Source organism: Opisthocomus hoazin, chromosome 6, assembly GCF_030867145.1.
Source record: "Opisthocomus hoazin isolate bOpiHoa1 chromosome 6, bOpiHoa1.hap1, whole genome shotgun sequence".
Classification (NCBI taxonomy): Eukaryota; Metazoa; Chordata; class Aves; order Opisthocomiformes; family Opisthocomidae; genus Opisthocomus; species Opisthocomus hoazin.
Genome location: NC_134419.1, coordinates 39,746,474 through 39,768,796, shown reverse-complemented (window position 1 = coordinate 39,768,796; position 22,323 = coordinate 39,746,474). Strand labels below are relative to the sequence as shown.

Below are 22,323 nucleotides of genomic sequence, written 5' to 3'. Positions count from 1 at the left end.
CACACCCCGGGGACCCGGAGACACCACCGCTTTCCACGCTCAGGGACTTCTTTGGGTGGGGAGCGTTCTTACGGCAGAGGAAATTGAGGCATCCATCAGAAATGAAGCTGATGCTGAGTAAGAGGTTTTTCCTCTTCCCCTTACATCCTCTGCAGCTCAGGAGGGAATTTCCTGCCCAGTTGCCATTCGGAAAACCCATCCCACACTCTCAGCACGCCAGTGAATGGGAAGGAGCCCCGGCATGAGGACTGGCAGCCGCGGGGAAGGGCAGATGTAGCGTGTGCCCCCAGCACAGCAACATATAGCTCAGCCCCAGCACCCCACGCTCCCTCGCTAGCAAGACTTTGGGAAAAATCTCCTGATTAAATGGTGAGACCTGGAAATGCTCTTGCTGCCAGACAAGAGGCAAAGCCGCGGGATAGAAGCGTCCTTCCCTTCTCGCTGGACTGCCCCAGCAGCTGGGCTCAGTGTATTTCTGCACAGAGGGGGTACGACCTTTCCCATGGCAAGGCTGTTCACAAGGTTTAGGCAAAAGCACATCAATAATCAATTACCCTTTACTGCACTTCCTTCAAGTTTGGACACCAAAACCAGGCACCACTTTCGTTTCTTGCTTGTGGGCTGGTTTTGATGAGGGCTGGCATTGGTGGTGCCCACCCTTCGGAAGGTTTCACTGCTCTTAACAACACAGCCACAAAATGGTAAAATCTCCCTTCAGGTAGATGCATTTACACTGGAATGAAAGCCCTAAGCATGCTACAGCTTTTTCTTATTTTTCTTATTTTTTCTTTTCTTCTTTTCTTATTCAGGTATAAAACACTTTGACGCTGATACAGCCAACAAACCCGAGTTGAAAAAATACATAAAACACCACTATACCACTAAAACTCCTCAAGCGTAGACAAAAATAACCATGTACAACAGCTAACAACAGCTTTGCTGGGCCCTCTAGACTCTGAACCCTGTCACACGTTGTTTCAACACAGGGCTCTTCCAATATTAATTATCAGTTTCGCACACACGAATCCACCCTCCCATGAGAGTACCTAGAGCACAAAAACCTCGCGCTTCTTGCCAGCCGTTTTCATCCCATGGTTGCCCTAGCCCAGGGCTGGAGCGCTTGGCTTGCGCGCATCCCAGGGGATGTTTCATTCTTGTTCAAGAAGCTCACTGTCGCTGGGTTCTTTTATTTATCATGTTTTGGTAACACAGTCATTTCTGCTGCCCCCAAGCATTCGTTGAACACAAGGGGGTAAACTCAGCTGAGAAACAGCCAGCTAGAAACTCTCCTCAGGAGCCCAAATTTCTGACAGCATCCAACGTTGTGCTCACTACAAGTTCGATACCTTTCAGAGCACTTTGAGTCGCAGCTATATACAGAATCACAGAATCACAGAATCACAGAATGTTCGGGGTTGGAAGGGACCGCTGTGGGTCGTCTAGTCCAACCCTCCTGCCGAAGCAGGGTCACCCAGACCAGGCTGCACAGGACCGCGTCCAGGCGGGGCTTGAATATCTCCAGAGAAGGAGACTCCACAACCTCCCTGGGCAGCCTAGGCCAGGGCTCCATCACCCTCAGAGGGAAGAAATTCTTCCTCATGTTCAGCTGGAACTTCCTCGGCTTCAGTTTGTGCCCGTTGCCCCTTGTCCTGTTGCTGGGCACCACTCGAAAGAGTCTGGCCCCATCCTCCTGACACCCACCCTGCAGATATTTGTAAGTATGTATTAGGTCCCCTCTCAGCCTTCTCTTCTCCAGGCTGAACAAGCCCAGCTCCCTCAGCCTCTCCTCGTAGCAGAGATGCTCCAGTCCTCTCATCATCCTTGTAGCCCTCCGCTCCAGTAGCTCCTCATCTCTTTTGAACTGGGGAGCCCAGAACTGGACACAATACTCCAGATCAGACATCAGCACAGTAGCTTTTTTCCCTGCTCCAGACTAGTTGTTTAAAAAATATGCCCCTGGATAGTGTAGGAGTGTAGCAGTGTACAAACCAGTGGAGCTCTATGGCAGGAGGAACGGGGCGTGCAATGGTCTCCAGAGCTGGATGGGAGAGGGGAACGCTTGGCCTCTAAAATTCCTCTGGCTGCTAACAGTGCTACTGAATTCATGCTAAAGCACCTGGAAATGACCCTTCCGCTGCTCTGATAATTTAAGTGTGCCCACTGAAGCTGGGAGCTGAGGCAGTGGGCCCGGGCTGGCAGCACGCTGCATGCCGAGCCCACAGCAGTGACCACAGCGGTGAGCATCTCCCCGGCCTGGGACCGTCTCAGGGCAAGGAACAGGGAGTTCCTTCCCCGAGGGAATTTATGGCTTTCCTTCTCGCGAGCCCTGGACACAACCTTCTTCAGCTTTCCCGGGAAAGCAAGAGCAGGCGCTGGGTGCACGATGAGCGCCCGGAGTGCTGCAGGGAAACTGGGTGCAGACCACAAACGCTTGACCCCACTGCAGTGGGAGGCAAGGGGAGAGCTGCACAACGAACCTCCCAGCCCGGGGAGGAAGTATGCCTTCTGGCGGATGGCATGAGTTTGGAAGCAATAGGATAGTAACTAAATACCAGAGCAATATTTGGGGGAAAAGGGGCCAGTTAAACACCCTGTCTTTAAACTGTGGCTGGTGCCAACCAGTAAACTCCAGTAAGTGCTACAGCAAAAAGTCAGTTTGCGTCGGCTGCTATCTGGCCGAGGTGTTTGTTGCAGGGGCACAGGAGGACCAGCCCTTGGGGGAGCAGGGCGAGGGGGCAGATCTCCCCTGGCAGGAGAGACCCTGATCCTGTGATCCCACCCGCTGATACTGTGGACAGTTGAAGTCCACAGAATTAGGCTGGTTTAACCGGTGGAGCGGCACATTTTCTCGTGACAGCGCTCAGGTCAGCAGAACTCTGGGTGGGAGAGTAATGTGGGGACTGGTGCTCCCTTAGCAAGCGGAGACCCCATGTAGGTCATGGGGCTGTTGGCTGTAGGGAGCTCGTGTTGCTCAAATCTAGCCCAGGAGCAATTTCCCACATGTTTCCCAAGGCAGCTCTCTGGTGAGCGCAGCCATGCCCAGGGCATGCCAGAGCCCTTCATGCCTTGCCTGCGTGTTGGCAGCTCACTCTGCGGGGTGGCATCGCAAACCTGCCCGTGGGAGCCTGCCTTCGGGACAGTCCTGCCACTTCCCCCTCATCCCTCCTACCCATAGCCTGCAGCCCCAGCTACAACCGAGGCAGTTTTGCATTATGAACACATAACGTGCGATTTAATTAAAGGAAAAAAAAGAAAAGAAAAGAAAATTAAAAAAAAAAGAGAAAAAAACAAAAGGAAAAAACCTGAAAGGAAAAAAAGGAAAAAGGAAAAAGGAAAGGGAAAAGGGAAAAGGGAAAAGGGAAAAGGGAAAAGGGAAGGGGGAAAAGGGAAGGAAGGGGGAAAAGGGAAGGAAGGGGGAAAAGGGAAGGAAGGGGAAAAAGGAGAAAAAAACAAACAGGAAAAAAGAAAACAGAAAAAACGAAAATAAAGAAAAAGGAAAAAAGAAAAAAAACAAAAGAAAAACAAAAAAAAACGGAAAAGAAAAAGACAAAAAAGAAAAACACAGAAAGAAAAAATAAATATAAAAAGCGAAATGAAAAAAAAAAAAAAGGAAAAAAAAAACCGAAAAGGCAAACCCCACGAAACCTACTCTACTCTCTCTCCTCCCCACCCAAAACATTCCAGCCCTCCCCTCCCCGCCGAGCAGCGCAGGGCTCTTCACCGACGTTCCGCCAGCGCCGGAGCAGTTTTCTTCTTCTCCCCTCCTCCCCCCGGGGGCTGCGAAGGCGGTTCAGCCCCCCCCCCCCCATCCCGCCTTATCAGCCGAAGGAGACGCATTCCTGCGGGCTGCTCCCCGCCTGCGGCCCCGCCATGGCCGGACCCCCGCCCGCCGGGGGACGCGCGGCAGCCCGGGGAGGGCCGGCGGCGATGGCGGCCCGGCCCCCGACCCCCGCCCGCCCCTGAGCCCGGCCGCTGCCGCCGGGATGTTCGGCCGGCACCGGAGCTTGGCCCTGCCGGCGCGCCGGAGGGGAGGCGAGTCCGCCGGCCCGGGGCTGCCCGCTGCCCCCCACCCCGCACCGCCCCGCCGCCCGATGCTCCGCGCCCTGCTCAGCGGCTGCCTCCGCGCAGGTAAGGCTGCACCGAGACCACCCCCCCCCCCGCTTGTTCCAACGGGTCCGTGCCGGGGAAGGGCTTGGGAGGGGGCGAGCCGTCCCGGGTGGGATCGCCGCAGCCCGGCCCCGCCCGGGCAGGGCTCGTCGGGTCGCTTTCTGCGCCGGCACAGTGTCCCCGTCCCCGTCCCCCCCCAACGGCAGTTACCCTGAATTGGAGAGGTTTTGCGTGCTCCCCCCTGCTCGGCGCAGAGGAGGTGACCCAGGCAGGGAAGGCAGCCGCGCTCCCGCAGCAGATCGCTCCGAACTTCATAAGCCTGCTGTCAAAGCAAACGCTGCGGTCGCAAACTGCCTTTTTCCAGGGGTGCCACGGGTCTGGTACCCCTTTTATTCCTCCTCTGCCATCGCACGCCCCAGGCAGCAGAATCACAGAACCATTAAGGTCGGACAAGACCCCTAAGATCACCGAGTCCAACCGTCACACCAACGCCACCGCGCCTGCTAAGCCACGTCCCGACGTGCCAGATCCACACGTATCTCTCCCCTCGGCACCCCTGCTCGCCCCTCGGCTTGGCTCACCCCAGCCATAAGCGAGATCTGCAGCTTCCATCACCGTTATCATCCCTGCGCTGGTTCGCTTGGCGCGGAGGTGCCCGCAGACGGGGTTTGCCAGAGCCGAAGGGCAGCGCGCGACGGTAAAGGCATCGCGGAACACCGCCTTGGAGCGGTTGTGCCTCCCCGGGGTCCCCCCATTTCCCCTCCGCACGCTGAGCTCCTGCCTCCCTGGACCGCTGCGGCGCAGGCAGCTTCTGCAGAGCCGCCGCGTCCGTGGGCATCTCTCCGCTCCAGCGCTCGCTGCTGGAATGGCGCGTCCCGGTTCTGCTCTGGGAAGCCCGGCGTGGGCTGGAGCCCGTGAGAAGGGCTGCCGACGCTCGTGGCTCTGGCGAGTGGGGTTTGAACCCGGTGGCACAAAGGGGTCTGGAGCAGCGCTGCTGCGAGGGCACCCCGTGTCACCGCGAGACGCGGAGGGATGCTGGCTTCCAGCACACTGGGAACCGCTCTCTTTGTTCCCTGCGTGTAATTTGGCCGTGAACTGGTTTCCCCCAGGCTGTACAGCAGGAGCCTGGTGGCAGGGCCAGGAGGGGGAAGGAAGCTTGCCCTTCCATGGGGAAGGGTCCCTCGACACCCCAACGCAGCCGCGTTGTCACAGCGGTGGGTGGAAGCTGGGGTGGGGGAACAGACTCATCACACAGAGCGATCGGGAAGAGATTCAGCTCGGATTCCTCCAAAGAAGCAGCAGGGAGAGCGCTCCCTGATCTCTGGGGCTGGAAGAGGCACCCAGTATCCTTCATGTCCCGGTTTGGACCCCACCTCTACTCAGGAGCAGCCAAGAACGTGCTGTTTCTTGCAAGCTTTGGGGCAGGGGACTTCAAAGCTGCATCTGCAAATACAGCTTAAGATGGGGAATAGAAACTGAGCAAAAGCTTTGGTGGGGGTTGTTTGTTTGTTTGTTTTGGGGTGGGTTTTTGTGTTTGGTTTTTTTTTTGGTGGAGTGTGTGCATGTTTTTTGGTTTTTTTTTGTTTGTTGTTTTTTTTGAGTGGCAACCCAATAACAGGGGCGTAGGCTGGATCTCCCCCCCCCCTCCTTGGGGGGGGCTGTTAGAGCAGAAGTATCAGGGTGGCATGGACCTCTTGTATCAGCGAGTTCGGTTTGCTGCAGCTACAGAGCCCTGCGTCACCACCTCCTTGTCATCTCACCAGGGTCCTTGGGTGGCCCTGGCAAGAGCAATAGACCCCCAAAACTGTCACCACTCTCATTGCAACCATGAAAGATTCCAGACCAACCAGACTGTGGTTACACCTGCCCGCTGCCACCTCCTCTGGGCAGCAGCAGCGCTCAGGGGTTTTGCCCGGTGACTCCAGGTGAAGAACGGGTTAACAGTGACCTTCCTGATAGGATTCACGAGGTCCCTTAGCTTGGGTTGAAGCACTGGGGTCTTAAGGGCTTTGGTCTGCGGGGCTATTGAACAGTTGTTTATCCAAGGTTATTATAGGCAATAAAACCTGAATTGCTACATACCTGTCATCCCTGAGGGGCAAGTTCCATCCTTGCAGAGGGCCTCCTGCCTCCCAGTGCCTGTCTGGCTGAGCACTCCTTTGCATCACGCCTGCAAATCAGTCTCCTAAGTTAGCTAAATCCGACAGTTTTTGCCGAGGTGTGGTGTGTTTGTTTCCATCGCTTTTATTTTCTGCTCAGACACATTAGCGAGCCATGTGCCAAATAAGCTTTCGCTGTTATACGGGGCTGCTCGCCCAAGCACCACTTCTTTTATCTGGGGTTTTGAACCTTTCTCTCCCAGGAGAAGGATTTGCGGGTCTTTAGCGAGAGCTGCCTGCTCTCCGACAGAGTCCCACCAACAAGCACCACAGCTTCCCCCCGGGAGCGGTTACGCTGCGGAGCAGGGAGGACCTGGGCGCAGATCCTTGCGCACCACAGTCAGGACCTGGCCTTGCTTTCCCGCTGGGCTATCTATCCCAAGAAACAAGCTGCGGGATAATCGCGGTAGCGAGTGGGAGAGGCTGCTGAAGCTAGTGCTACGTGCAAGGTCAGGCGTTGGTCTGCAAACCGGTGGCTGCCAGCCTACCCAGGCAGCTCTGATAAACCAGGTGGTCCCTGGGGACCTGCCGTGCCCCAGGTCACTAATCCGTCAGACCTGTCCCTCCCTTTCCAAAGCTTCACAGGTCGCTGGGAATGAATAGAAGCAGGCTGTAAAAGTGTCAAGCGGCCTCTCGACTTGGAAATCCATTTCCTCTTTGGTTCACCCCCCTATATCCATCAGTAAACAATCCATCTCCCTCATTCCCCCTCAAATGCCTGAAATAAGCTATAATTATCTCCTCCTCTTCTAAAACTTGTGCATTCAAGCAATGGATGCCCCTGCACTCAGAGTCCTTGAACCCTGTTATCTCTCTCCCAGCATCTATTTTGTGAGGATTTACCATCCCCAGCTGCAGCTACGGGGGATCTAGAACATTTCTGGTCGCGTTATATTACCAGACTGTCATCCGGAGGAACTTCACACACGTCACTAACAGTGAGACTGAGGAGCACCTTGGAGCCAAACAGTCTGAAAACTTTGTACTTTCCATTCAGCGACGGCCTGAGATCTCGGCTTTGTCATGATTATTCCTTTGCATTCAACATTTCAAGCAAATCAAGTTGTGTATGTGCTCCCGTGAAGTCCACATGCATTTCCCCAGCTGGATAAACTGAAGCTCTGAGAATTGGGTCCATCATGCAAATACTCAGTTATTACATGGGATTGTGCTCCTCTGCAAACACGAATCTTTCAGCCACAGTTCCAGTACAAAACCTCCACATTTCTACGACAGTGATTTTCAAGCCTTCACAAGTTTCTGCCGTTGTAGGTAGAGGTTGTAACTGGTGCACTGAAGGCAGAAGACCTTTCTGTAAGCTGCCCTTAGAAATTCTTAGGCTCGTGCTTGTCCTGATAGCTCAGGAGAAGCCCTTGCTCGGCTTCGGCAGCCCACGGTACAGCAGCACACTCACAGACGAGCTCGGCTCGAGAGGCGTTGGGAAGGCAGATTGTCTGCAGGAGCTCGGTGCCAGGGCCGGGGTGAGGGCTCCAGCATGGCTGTGAAGCACCAGGGAGAACCTCACCCCATGGCAAAGCCCTGTGCAGACAGATTTCCCTCCCAGAGGGTCAACGGCTAGTGGTTGCTGGGGTTTTTTTTGGGTGGGGGTTGTTTATTTGTTCGGTTGTTTGGGGGTTTTTTTGACAGCGTAAGAGTAATCCAGTTTTTAGTACTGGGGTCCTGTCCATGCAGCAGGTCCCTGTGCCCGGCTGGGAAAGCAGCGGGGCTCCGACGTGCTCTGCGTGGGGCCGGCCGGTGGGCTAGAGCTGGGAGGGAGGTGCCAGCACAGCCCACGGCACACGTGGGGAAGAGTCAGCACCAAAAAATGCCTATTGTTTCAGAAAGGAAGTGACCCCTTTTCTCATAAATGCTGGGAAACGGAGACCTCATCGTTAGCAAGGAAAAAAAAAATCCCCCCTTGGCGGTGAAAGGGAAATGCCACCTGAGCTGTGCTGTGAGCGGCACAGGAGAACGCAGCCGAAGGACGAGAGGGAGACCTTTGGTGAAGGCAGGAAGGACAACGAGGGGATGCGGGGACTGGATGGGAGAGGTAGCCTTTGGTTTCTAGGCCATGCGTTTGGCTCTAGCTCGCTAGCCACTGCTGCCTGACGGTTCTTCAAAAGGCACAGCCCCGCTGCAGAACCCATCCTGCACAGCACAGGATTTAATCCTTGGCGCAGCTGGAGAGGAGTTACCAAGATGGCTGTGCAGGTCCTCTGTGGGATGCTGAAAAACCTTCTCTGGGGCTTTGCTGGTGCATCCTGCTCCCGTGGGCTGGGCAGACTGGTGGGAATGACGGGGTTTGGCTTTGATCTTCCTTTGCGGGGCGGCTGTGCTAAATCCCAGCTACTCCAGCAACCCAGGTCATCGGTGATGCCCTTTCTGCTCTATTCCTGTGGCACGCACAGGTGGAAAGTACTGGCCTTATGGGCTTAAACCTAGAAAGCGTTGCACGTCTTGTGGTAGACACGATGCGTCAGAAGACCACATGCTACGGTGCTGGAGTCGGTGCATCAGAGGCCAGGGACGCAGCAGAGCTGAACCAGGCTTGCGCTGAAGGAACTGCCCGTGAAGCACGGCTTTCAGCCACAGGTGTCGATGCAAAAAATAAAAAAAAATGGACCTGGATTTCACTTTGGGGCATGGGGATTTGAGTATAGACTTTGGCTTGGTTGACTGGAAAGGTGGGAGCTTTTGCAGGAATCAGACCTGAGCAGGACTGGGAACGCCTAGGAGTTTTGCCTGGGCAGTTCTCCGAGTGCATGTCTTGCATGCAGCTTCCTTGGGACAAAGAAACTGCTGGAAAGCAGTGTCACCTTTAGCTATCTGCCCTGCTTCCTCGGGTCAGGAGTCTCAGTATCAGTGGACTAGGCTGTGCCCTGGCAGTTACTAGTTATTGTGCAACAGGAAAAACACACCTGGACTGAAAACTCCAAGGAGAGGGAAGCCCTGGGCCAGCAGCTGCTGGGAGGGTGTTCACCTCTGAGGGATTTAGGTTTCTCTGCTAGGCTTTGCTAACTGCCAAGGGACGAGTATCCTAGAAAGCAATCTGGAAACAAAGCAACCTGCTAGAGGCTTAGCTGGGACACATCAATTCCTGTCACTGCTTACTGATTCCCTTCAGATATCAGCTTGTTCACTGCTACCACCTCCCCACGAGAGGGGAGGGTCTTGCCCTCCAACAGCGCAGGCACAGCAGCCCAGTAACTTGCCCAGGGTTACACATAATCAGTCACAGGCTTGCGTCGCAAGCCAGGGAACCCTGCTTATCTCCAGTGCCATCAGAGAGCCGCAGAACCCTTCGAGACGCCTGCTAGGCAAGCGGCATGAGTTCACCCGACAGCACGTTTGGCCTGGGCACGCGTTGCCAAAGACGCTGTGGGAAGCTACACCAATTCCTGAGCATGGACACACAACTCCACTCCCTCCCCTGCTGCCACACCGCATCCCAGCTGGCTGCCCGAAAGCAGCATCCTTCGGTACCTTACCCCCACCCTAAAATGGAGGAGGGGGGAAGAGCCCAGGGGACAGGAAACAAAAACCAACAACAACAAAAAAACCCACCTTGGCTGACTTCCCGGGAGCGACGGTGTCAAACGTAGCTGGCCTCCAGCATGAGCAAACGCATCTCACCAACCTTGGTGCTGCCGTTCAGGTCTCCGAAGCTCCTCACACCTCCTTTCCACGGCGTTGTAAGCGTGCCCCCACCGCACGCTCCCCCCAGCAGCCCACCTTCCCTGGGTATCACTGCACAAATCACACACAGACCAAGCCCACAGCCAGGAGCAGCTCACACAGCCCTGGGAGCCCTGGGTAATGGACTAATTTATAGCAGCTGAGGGTCTGGCTCACCCTTTTTTTTTTTTCCTTTGGTAATTGCACAGATGAGCTTTAATTGCACCATTCTGGTGTTTGTTGGCGATACGCTTGGAAGAGACGAGCGTTTTTGTACGCTTCTTTCAAGATCTGTAGCAGAAACAATCTGCTTGCTGGAAGCCCCGTGGTTTAGATTCCATCACCTGGGTAGCAGAGAGGAAGAAGAGGCTGTTCCGTCAGTGGGGTGCAGCAAGAAAAACCTGAGTTGCAGGTCACTGCCTAAATCATGGGAGATGTCTCCGCTGTAGCACAGGTGACCTGGTTGACCATGGGAAGGCAGCACTGAATGAATGTCGACGAGGTGCCCGAGGGCGTTGCAAAATCCTGCCGACCTTTGCATCTGTTCTGAACCTGTGTTGGGGGGAGACGATGACAGTTTGTGTCATCGCGAGGGGTTGGGAGGATAAATCAGAAAGGCTGAGGTGCTGTGGTCACCAGGACCTGCCAGTGCTGAGGTCAATGGTTTGCAGCCTAGAATGGACGGGGAAGGAACTGTGAGACTGTGTGCTGGTGACCGCGGGGTGGGGAGAGTGGAGGACTGCGTTGTCCACAGCTCAGACCTTTCTCGACAATGGAGCTGTTGGCATCGAGGGGACCCTCACATGCGGGTGGTCAGAGATTTCATCTTGGTTTTTAATTTTTTCTACCCCAGCCAAACTTTCTGGTACACATGGTGGCTTTTGTAGTCATACAAGATACGAGTTAAAGCGTCTGACGTCTCCTTCTGTAAGCAGCAAGACCTCATTTTAATACACTGCTTCCTGATTTCAGACAAAGAAATATTTGTGTAGGCCAAGGTGGAACCGGTTAAGCAAGAAAAAAAGGGGCAGACTGAAAGACAGCGAGAGAATCTCGAACCAGAGGGAAGCATGGCAGGATTAATAAGTGCAGTCAGAGCCTGTGGGAAGGGCCCACCATGGCGTATAGGAGTTCCTGGTACGGGTGACAGCGGCATGATTTGTTCTTAGAAGGAAAGCGCAGCAAGAGCAGGGCAGCGAGGCTGGGGAGGGGTCTGGAGGACAAGTCTGATGAGGAGCGGCTGAGGAACTGGGGCTGTTCACTCTGGAGAAGAGGAGGCTGACGGGGGACCTCATCGCTCTCTACAGCTCCCTGACAGGAGAGTGCAGTGAGGGGAGGGTTGGTCTCTTCTCCCCAGTAACCAGCGATAGGACGAGAGGCAACGGCCTCAAGTTGCGTCAGGGGAGGTTTAGATTGGATATTAGGAAAAATTTCTTTACTGAAAGAGCGGTCAGGCACTGGGACAGGCTGCCCAGGGCAGTGGGGGAGTCACCATTCTGGGAGGGGTTCAAGAAACATGTAGATGTGGCACTTCGGGACATGGTTTAGCAGGCGTGATGGTGATGGTGATGGGTTGATGGTTGGACTTCATCTTAGAGGTCTTTTCCATCCTAAATTATTGCATGGTTCTCTTCACTTTGCATCAGCAATGACCCAGCTCCACCTCCTCCTTCCAAGACCCGGCGCCAAGCTCCCTCTCACCAGCAGCGTTTTGCTGCGCACGAAGCTGCAAACCAGGCTCCCTCTTCCTTGTGCTCAGTTCGGCGTCCGTCACGCTCGTCCCCAGAGTGGCAGGGGTGTCCCCCGGCCCGGGCAGCCCCTGGGGAGCTCTTCTGCAGCATCTCCATGGGCAACGTCCTTCCCTCGTCCCCCACCGTGGCAATTGTGCTGGTGTTGCGCTGCTGATTGTCTGGCACTGACCGTCCCAGATGTGGCTCTTTGCAGCGGAGAGGTGCCCGTGAACCCTGCCACGGGAGGCGGGTGCAAGTCTGTGGGCAATAAACAAGATCTTCTATACGGTGTTGTAAGCACTGTGTGCCCAGGTGCCACAAAAAGCCCATCAGCTGGGATCATCCACCACCCACAGCCTTTTATGAAAATCCAGTGTAAAATATTTAATCTGTTGCTGCCTGCGAACTGTAAAGGGCACGTTTCGGTGGTATCCCAAGAAACTGTCGAGATCAAATAGGAAGAACTTAAATAAAGTAGAAAATGATCCATGGAGTAGCTAGCTTGGCCCTGATGAGTAAAAGTCTCCCTTGTCTGTGGACGTAGCGGAAAGCAAGCTGGAGGAGGGAAGGGTGGAAAATGAGTGATTTCCACCCCGGGGGCTTTTCTGGGCTATGGTGAAGGAGGGCTGAACGGCAGAGCGCTCCCTGCTCCGTCGCCAGCGGAGGGTCCCGGGCTGCTCTGCCTCCGCAGCGTGCCGGGAGGGAGCTGGTGAAGCAGCTGCTGGTTTGATGTCAGGCAAAAGGGGAAGAAGGAAGAGAGGGGAGTGGGAGGAAATAAAGTAGGAAGTAAGATATCCTGAGCAGCGTATGCGGTGCAGCCCTCTGGGGTGCTCTGGGCCAGGTGCTGAGAAGCGACAAGGTGCCAGAGAAACTCAGGTTCTGTACTGCGGCAGTTCCCGCTCCCAGATCCACGGACGGGTGGATTTGGAGCTGAGGTTTGCCGTTTGCTAAGGGATGGATGCAGAGCTTTCACACTGGCTCTCCTACCAGTGTGAACCAGAAGCCTGTGCTGCGAAATAGGAGATTCAGAAAAACGATAAGTAAATCTGAGCTGCTGTAGACCAGCCTTCCATCCAGAGATGGTTCTGCCACATTACCGCGCGAAACAACTGCGATGTGAAAACAAGTGTTCTTTGCCCACGCGCAAAAAACTCGTGAGAAAAGCTGTCCCCACCTTCTTTCTCTTTACAGGAGGTAAGAGTTCACTTAAAGAAATTACTTTGTAGCTAAAACCATCCAGGGAGTCCAAAAGATCTACAGTGCCTCGTTTGCTTTTCCTGTCCGTGCTTGCTTTTCATCACCTGCACGTGTGCCGAGAGCACGAAACAGTCCGCAAATGGCTTGTTGCAACCCAAAATTCAGTGAAGCTTGCGGAAAGACAGATTTCATTTTACCCTTTTTTCTGCTGGTTCAGAATACATTCAGTCCGAGGAAATATTTTGGCCTTAGTGTTTGCCGTGCTGAAAGAGCCTGTACTTCTCTGCGTCTGTACGCAGGTAGTCACTAAGATGTTTTCTGGCTAGATGTGGTGTTTTGTACCTAATCATAATTCTGTGTGCATTTCTGGCTCCCCTGAAGGACTCCAGGGCTATGAAACACAACACCCCTGTTGTAGCAAAGCCCACAAGAAAGCTTCGTGTAGCTCAGAAAAAGCAAATTGTGGCTGTCCCCCTCTACCACCTTATGACAGACGGCTTTCCCTTCCGCATCCCTCCGGGGATGCACCGGGCACGGAGCTTTGCAGCCTCTTGTGACCCCCTGCTTGTGTTCTTTCCAGCAGGTAAGAAGAGCCCACCTGCTGAGGACAAAGTCGTGCTAACGCATATGAAGATACTGAGCAACGAAGGCATTCAAAACCCAGGGCTAATCCTGGAGGCTCCAGCCGACCCAGCCTGCTCAGGAGAGCCCCATCTCCCCGGCGCCAGCCTCCCGCCGGACTGCCCGGGAAGCCCGAACACGGCAGCCGTGCCGGTGGATCCCGACCACGCAGACGCACCGGCAAGCACAGACTACGTAGCCACGCTGCCTGACCTCAGCGCCTTCGAGTCCAAGTGCCGGCTTCACAGATTCTCCAAATTTGAATCCGAGGACTCGGGGGTTGAACTGCCGAGCGGGGCTAATTCCCCGTCGACGCCGACGGGTTCAGAGAAGAGCTTTGTGCTTCACAGCAGAGACTCATTTTGCGACTCGGGCGTGCTGAGCACCTCTTCTTCTCCTGAAATCGACCATCTGATAATGAGAACATGCAAAGAGCGTGCCAGAAAAGCCAGCCACCAAGATCCAGAGAGCGAAAAGCGAGCCGAATGCCACAGCCAGGAGGAAGATGCTGTGCAGCATCCTGCAGTTTCCCTGGAAGACTTCAGTGTCCCTCAGGAAGAAAGTCCCGCTGAACATTTTGACCAAAGAGAAAGGGAGTCTCTGGACAAGGAACCTACCCCAGAGATGGACCTTCCTGGGGAAAGCCCTCTTCCCAACCCAGCTCCTGTAGAAGAGCCGAAAACGATTGCTGATAACTTCCCAGAGAACTTGGGCAGCATGCAAGACCTTCCAGTCCATGGACATCAGCTGAAGAAGTACCCCACAAGCGACAGTCTGGATGAATACATGGATGAATGCTGTCGACTGAGTGAGGTAAGAAACACCTAACCTGCATCTGACAGCTATCCAGATACCTCAGGCAGGGTTCACGTCCTGTCGTCTGTCACGAGCTAGGACATATCTGAGCGAGTTAGAAAAATCTCCCCCAAAACTGTCGTGAGCAGCGAATCTTGGCAATTGATTTTTAAGAGCTCTTTTCTTAGCAGTGAAATTCTGAAGTAATTCACGTGTATTGGGTCTGGGTAAGGATGACTCATGGTTCATGGAGATCTGGTGTTTCAAAAGCCCTAGATTAGAGGATGGACTTGATTCTGGTCTTAAAATGAAGCTTATGAAGTTAGTCATTGCCCTCTGATACGTGAGACAGAGATCAGAACATAGTTTCTGTTTCAAGGTCAGGTTATTCCTGTTCCTGGGAGCAGCTGGGCTGCTGTCGTAGCACCAAAGTTCAGGAAGAACTTGTCTCGGGGGTAGCTCATTCATGTCCAGGCCTGTCCTGTCCTCTTGAGCCAGCTCTCCTGAGTAACGAGCCAGCAGAGAGCTAGCGCACAAGCTCAGATCTTTGCTCTCCGAGAGGTGTGCAGTGGCTTCACGGGCTGGCGACGGAAAGGTCTAACTGCGGCGCTGGTTCTTGCTGGAGGGACGGACCAAGAAGCCCCATGAGCCAAAGGAAAGGAGGGGACAGGCTAGGTGATGGGAGTCACGCAGACACACCAAAAATATCCAACAGTGCATACCGGGGATTTCTCTTTGGGGCGTTCGTTGCGATAACGGTGATGAATTGGAACGGGAGATGGGTGGGAGGAAGCCAAGTGACAAGTGCTGTGTGCCGTGCCTGTAGTCTCGCCATGACCTCTCTGTCAGGCAACAGCCTACCCCTCCAGCACGCCAAACCCTCCCGCGCGGCGAGGACGCTCGGAGGTGGCCGGTCTCTGCTCGCACTGCGTATGAGGCAGCACGCAATCCGACGGAGCAACCTCTTCCTCCCCAGAGCTTCCTTGTGTGTGGCAGGACACAGACGTCTGTTTTGCAGGGTTCCCAAACGGACAGTGACCTGGCCTTTTGGCAGGGAGTTCAGAAAAGGGCCAGAGCAGGAGAGTTCGGCTACAAGGAGACTTTATAAAAAAAGTTACCTAAATTCTCTGTTGTGCTCCGGAGGGTTTGCAGCCGGCTTGGTCTTGTCTGACAGCTCCGGCTGCCTGTGAAATTCCTCTTAAGTCCTTTGTGAAACGGAGCCTCAGTTTCCCAGAGCAGAGCGTTTAAATAAACAAGAGAATAAATTAGAAAGAAGCTGAAGAGGAAATGAAGCTCTCGGTGGCTTATCTCCCCTCCTTTTTAATATCCTCACTGGCTGAGTGCTAAAGCTCTGCGCCCTGGAGCACTTCTCCTTGTTTGTTTTCCGAGCTGTGTAAATACAGCTGTGACGGGGAAGCTTGGCCCTCTGCACCGAGCATCCCCGGGCTGCTGGATCTCGGTCTGCCAGCGGCCGGGATGCCGGGCAGCAGCCAAGCCGGCCGGGGCGAGAGCTGCCCCCGGCTGCTGCACAGCCCTGCCTGTGGCTCGGTTCCTGCTGCCTGCAGTTCGTGTTGGTGTGAGCCAGCGTGAGCATTCCTGCGTCTCCATATCGCGCCCGGTGAGAGCGTTACAGAATCACAGAATCACAGAATGGTCGGGGTTGGAAGGGACCTCTGTGGGTCATCTAGTCCAACCCTCCTGCCGAAGCAGGGTCACCTGCAGCAGGCTGCACAGGACCTTGTCCAGTCCAGCTTGTCCAGCTTGAGAGCGTTATTTAGTTATAGGTAACAGCGACTTCCTCTGTTCTGCTGCTGGTTTTAGGAAAACGGCTTTGGAGTGAGAGGAGAGCAGGGCTGGGGCAGCGCCCACGGCATCGTGCTCAGCGGCACGGCCGAGCGAGGGTTCAGCCTCGGGATGTCCTGCGCTGGCCGCCCTCGCTGCTGAGGCCGCTGCCAAGAGAGCAGGAAGGGAAACGCTGGAGAAGAGAGACCAGAAAGGACCACATGTTTTGGCTGTTTGGATTGATTTGATGAATGGCGTTGGCTGAAAAGACACATCGCATCGTTTCGGTCTGGCCGATTCTTAAACAAAGCTTTCTGATCTTTTGTTCTGAACTGTCGCTGTTTTGAAATTTGCCTACATTTAGAAAGATGAAAGAAAGTGGATGCTGTCAAACAACAAGCGAAACAACTTTGAAGCCTAAATAGAAGCATTTCCTTCCAAGCCAAATGAAACGTTTGGGGTTGGTCTGAAGACACATAGCCTCTGATGCTTTTGCTGTGCAAACGCTTCCTCATGCTCCACAAAGTTTGCATTTCAAGCCAGCCCATACCCCTAGAAGAAGGGAGAGGGTCGGAGCGTTGTCGTCACTAAATGAAAAAAAAACCCAACATCATTGACACAGTGCTACCTATCCTGGGCCAAAGCAGTCAAAGGACGTCTCTGCAGAACGCGGTACGGTGCAGGGGGAGGACAGAGCAAGCTGTGATGCTCAGCCCCGGAGCCTGTGCGTGCTGCTCGGAGGAAACCAGCAGCTATCAGTGAGCGCAGCCCCTCCTGGACAGCAGCGTGGAGCCGGCCAAAACACGCAGCACGACCCCTCTCTTTCCTGTTATTCCCAAGCCCATCGGTGCCGTCAGCTCCCGGTGACAAGTGCTTCCCACTCGGGCTGTGGCGTCACGAAGCGGTCGCTCCAAGCCCGTGATGCGGGGTGTGTCGTTGCGTTCCTTGGCTGTCAGCGCAGAGGCCGTACTGCCTCTGTACCGGCGAACGCGGAGGGAGCGGGTGGGGAGGGATGTATGGGAGGGTGGGGTATTATAGAATCATAGAATCACAGAATCATTAAGGCTGGAAAAGACCTTTAAGACCATCAAGTCCAACTGTCAACCCAACACCACCATGTCCTGAAGTGTCACATCCACACGGTTTTTGAACCCCTCCAGGGACGGTGACACCCCACTGCCCTGGGCAGCCTGCGCCAGTGCCTGACCACTCTTTCAGTGAAGAGATTTTTCCTAATATCCAATCCAGTATTCAATGGTGCAACTTGAGGCCATTTCCTCTCATCCTATCGCTGGTTACCTGGGAGAAAAGACCAACACCCACCTCACTGCACCCTCCTGTCAGGTCGTTGTAGAGAGCGATGAGGTCTCCCCTCAGCCTCCTCTTCTCCAGACTGAACAGCCCCAGCTCCCTCAGCCGCTCCTCATCAGACTTGTTCTCCAGACCCCTCCCCAGCCTCGCTGCCCTGCTCTGGACACGCTCCAGCCCATCCATGTCCTTCTTGCAGTGAGGGGCCTAAAACTGAACACAGTACTTGAGGTTTGGCCTCCCCAGTGTCGAGTACAGGGGCACGATCACCTCCCTACTCCTGCTGGCCACACCATCCCTGATACCAGCCAGGACGCTGTTGGCCTTCTTGGCCACCTGGGCACACTGCTGGCTCATGTTCATAAGTCAAAACTATCTACAAGAGAAAGCGAAGAGCATTGCATGAAGCAGAGAAACCTAAGTCACTTCAAGAAACTTCAGCGAGCTCTCATCTGAGTGAGGAAGAGCTTCACCTGCAAGCTAGTCCTGCCCAACAGCCTCGGCTCCTGCCACCAGGTCCAGCCCAGTATGGTTTTCCATTGAGCCTGGTTGAAGAAAAGCGCATCGCACGCATTGAGTAACAGTTCATGGCTGACATGAGGCAGGGCAGAGTGCTGACTAGATGATCAGAAATGCAGATTTTGGTTATACCTCAGTTGGACAAGAGGCTTGAATATAACCGTCTTTCTTGCAGCTCCTGCTGAACTTCAAACCTTTGTAGAGCTCAGCTGCAGTGAGCACCATGCTGCACATACGCAGAGACAGAGGAGCAGGCTCCCAGCTCTGCTGGCTTCAGGGGCAAAATGTGATTTTACACCAGTCAAAATACTGACTGGAGGGCTCTAGGTAAGAGCCAAAGTTCCCAGTGCAGGTGCTGATCTTGTATTTTTAGGCTTCTTAAGAAATCTGTGGGCCAGCACAACTCTGATGGTTTGTTGCCCGCTGAGCAGGGCTACACACACTGAAAACCTGCCCCAAAACTGAGACAAGCAAGTGCTCTCAAGGGCAGAGATCTCTTTTTAGTTACGCGGGTGTCAAGTCAGTGTAGCGCGTCTCAGCTCTACCATCTCACTAACAGGGCCAAAACCTTAGTGGGGATAACTCAGTGTGGAACAGCCGAGGGCCTTGGCATCCTTTTCCTCCAGCGGAGGATCTGCTTCGGGCTGATGTACCTGGAAGCTCGAAAAAAGTAGGTGAGGTGGTTTTCCTTCTTCATAGGCTTCATCAGCTCAAAAATGGGCTTTTGTTCCAATACTATTTGACAATCTCCTTGTGGGGAATGGGACAAATTTCAGTCCCGTTAGGTGAATGTTTTGGGAAGCTTCAGCTCGGAGAATAGAGATGGGATGAGAGGCATCCTGGACGATGTTTGCAGTTTTCTTGTGGTTGCTCACCCTCCGCTGCTAGCATAAAACTCCCTCACAGGTGCCGAGAGGAAAATATTTAGACCAGAATGTGACGGAGCAGGTTCTACGCTGCGCTTGGCATGACCAGAAGATAGCGAGGGCTGCTGAGGCATTTCCAGTCTACGGAAAAGAAAGTCCTGGAAGGGTCCCTAGAGAGGCCCTTGCTGAGCAACCATTCTGGGGGCAAGCAGCTAAATTTTCTGTATTGAACACCTGCCAAACGTGAGCAATCCTGATGCTGATGGGGCCTCGTGGCAGGGCAAGCGAGGTGAAGCATCGCCCTGAAGAGCTTTTCCCCTTGCCTGCTGGCCACAGAGGTAGGTGGCTCTGCAGCGATGCGCAGGTGCTGGGGGCTCTACCTGCTTTGCCTTTTGCTCATTTGCGTTTGCTGGGATCACATCAATAAAAGGCAAATTAATTTCCTATTAAACAGCCCAAACTGCCTCTGAAGGATGGCGGTGAGGCGGGGGCCTCCAGCTTATGGGGTCTGACCTTCAGTCTGGTTTAGGTCCTCTACAGGGGTACATCCACCTTGCCCCAAGACCTGGAGCAACTGCTCTGCACCTTTTCCCTCCCGTTTTCTGGGGATCTGTGTTTATTCTCAAGAGTTTGAAGTTGTCTCTGACTTTCGCCAGATTTTCTCCATGCCTGCCCCAAACACACCTTTGCTTTCAAGCGCCTTCAGCCCGAGACACAGAGCATTGGAAGTCAGGGTCACCTTCTCTTCTCCTGCCCCAGGAACCTCACAGCCACGAACGCAAAGCAGGACCTTACAGTATTAAGCATGGGACAAAAACAGGGTCCCTAACTGAAAGAGGTCGCAGTCAAACGCTTCGTGCTTTCTCTCCAGTCCTTGGGGTTACAGTCCAGTGTTTTACTTTATCCTCTTTCCCAGGAGCTCCTCTGTCCCTTGTCGTCTTCCCTTGTGTTTCTACAGCTCTGAGGGGCTGGATGTGGCTCGCTGGCTCCTTAGGGCGATACAGACGTGCTATCAATCACTGCAACAGCAAACTGGAAGAAAGGGGAGCTGTTAAATGTGCAAAAAGAGGGTACGCAGTGGCCGAAAGCCTACATTTTCACGGAGAATGAGGAACTTCTGATTGCCCATTTTGGGACAGCGTAAAAAAATGACTACTCATTTCGCGGCAGCCCAAAACAGTCAGATTTTCAGAAGCTGCTGCTCCCCCCCTTTCTGAAAATCATGCTTCTGAAGCTAGGCACCCCAAAATCCCTGGCTGCTTTCGGATATGTCAGTTGTAGTGCTTTTGGTTCCGGCTTTTACCGGCAGACTCCACATGGGCTTTGCTCTCCCTGGGGGTCCTGAGGCTGTGTCCCTCCTCACTGCACAGACTCCGTAAGGACTCAGCCTTAGGGCTGAGCAGCCTTCGCCTTGCCACCACCTCTGCAGGCTCTGCCCAGGAGGAAAATAAAAATCATGAGTGTGAATGACTGGCTGGCTTACAGCCATCACAGTTTTTCATATGATTTCATGTGACCTCTGTCCCAGCCTCCGACACAAAAACATCTGGACATAATAGTACCTGTTTATAAATAACATTGTACCATCATTTGTTTAAGAAGAAGTAAATCCGAATGTTGATTATTTTTTGAACACACCATGAGCTTTCTGACATAATGAAAGGACAGGAAGAGTCCCAAGCCTGGCATTTCCCCAGAAACGTCGATTGTTGTGGGAAAGGAGACAGAGTACGCTTCCTGCTTTTGTAGGGGGAACTTATTTTTTGAAGTAAGATAAACTTGGAGGGCTGCTTTTGTAAAGACCGAGGCTTATTTTACCTACTGATATCACACGCGCATCAGCGGGGAGCGCCGAGGCGGGAGCGAGCCTCTGCGTGTGTTTGTTCGCAGCACCCTCGGCAGAGCCCGCTCCCGGCGCCGGAGGGGATCGGTGCTGGGCGTGGGGCCGTCCCGGGGCCAGAAACGGTGAGGTGTGGGGCCGGAGGCCGGGAAGCACCGCTGCCATCCCTCCGCCGCGGGATTGCTGCCCGTCCCCGACGTTACCCTGGGCTGAGCAGCGGTCCTGGGTGGGGAGGGACCAGTGGTGCGGAGCACCCTGCCGCAGCCGGGCAGCAAGCTTCACCCTTGATCCCGCAGGCATCTCCAAGGTGAGATGAGACTGAGAAGGCAGTGGCAGGGATGTGAGCTGGGATCAGCTAAAGACCGGTGGGAAGACCTTCTTCCAGCTTGGTTCAGACCCGTGGCCCTTTCACTGGCCCACGGTGAGGAGGGTCCGAGCGAGCTGTGCTGTAACGGTTGCAGATCGCCAAAGGCGGACAAAACGTACCCCCAGGTTGGTCACAAAGCCACCAATCGCTGCAACCTGCAGATACGTGCCCTCGGGTAGGAGCCAAGCTCAGCCCCAGAAGTGTGACTTACACTGAGGGCTGTGGGCTAAATGAGCCGTACTAACCCAGCCATCTATGCAAACATAGTCCTGCTGTCTGTAAGGGTGCTACAGCCAGTAAAAGACAAAAATAAATAAAAAAAATTAAAAAAAAAAAAGAAAAAAGGACATAAGCTTGGGAGGTGGATCTAGAAATGGGCCATCACGAGGTTTTCCTGCATGTCAGCCTGTGATCAGTCAGAAGAGTCCCTCTGACGGAGCACCCTTCTGGGTAGCCCAGAAAAGAGCTGTGAGCAAGCAACGCTGTAGCTCGGATCTGGCTCTAACCACAGCCCCTGGCCAGAGGAAGCCCGAGGATCTTCACCAGAGCCCACCCGGCTGTAAGGAGCGCGCCGGGCTCGTGACTGCTGGTAAGGATTGCTCTGCTGTTACTCTGTGGTCCAAACTGTGTTGTCATTGCAGGTGAACCAAGGCAACAGCAAAGCCCTGGGATCTGGTCTGGGGTACCTGGAACACATCTGTCAACTGATTGAGAAGATCGGGCAGCTGCAGGAGCACAACCTGCGTCTCCAAAGGCAAGTGTGCAGCTTGCAGAAAGAGCAGAAGATGAGCCAGCTAAGAGAGGTGAGCAGACACCATGGTGTCTTCCATTAAATGGTGTACTCTGGGCCCAGATGGAAAGTTCCGAGTCTGTCTGAGGGAAGATGCTAATTAACCCACTTGGGCTGGGTGCTGTGGTCTTCAGGGAGCCCTCACACACCATGGCAAACTCAGCTTCCCTTAGAGGAGGGCTTGAGTTTCTGTTCTTGTTCAGTTTTGTTTCCTAGATGCCATAGCTACCACGCGCTTGCATCTGTTGTGTTAAAAATGATCCCGCTCGTGCAATGGCCAGCTTGGAGTTGGTCACTTTTGCTTCTCTACAGCTGAAAACTTCCCAAGAACACAATCTTCCCCTGTCAATGCAATCAAAGCACAACATTTCCATGGACCTCCTTCGCAGTTGTGTTTCGAATTAAAAGCACTTTCTTTTCCTTCTGGCGTCAAACTGGCAAAAATCGCAGAATTTCCCCACAAGAGAAGCAGTGGCACCACCACCCAGCCCCGTGCTCTTTCCCCTCCGGGGCTTCGGAGCTGCCAAATGAAGGATCGCTGGCATGAAACATGTCCGCGTTCCCCGT

General features: G+C 54.1%; 1 protein-coding gene across 4 annotated transcripts in view; it reads left to right on the top strand.

Annotated features, from left to right (window-relative positions):
- Positions 1-3,948: 3,948 nt before the first annotated feature.
- LOC142361605 (uncharacterized) overlaps positions 3,949-22,323 on the top strand; it is a 32,121-nt gene continuing 13,746 nt past the window's right edge. Inside the window, exons 1-3 of one of the 4 annotated variants that reach the window (XM_075422784.1) lie at positions 3,949-4,128; positions 13,452-14,302; positions 21,608-21,769. In XM_075422784.1, coding sequence (XP_075278899.1) covers positions 3,984-4,128; positions 13,452-14,302; positions 21,608-21,769 — 1,158 coding nt within the window. In that variant the 5' untranslated portion in view covers positions 3,949-3,983. Of the gene's footprint in view, positions 4,129-7,186; positions 7,581-9,217; positions 10,080-13,448; positions 14,303-21,607; positions 21,770-22,323 lie in introns of those variants that run through there. The other 3 variants (XM_075422783.1, XM_075422782.1, XM_075422781.1) reach the window with 3 other exon arrangements.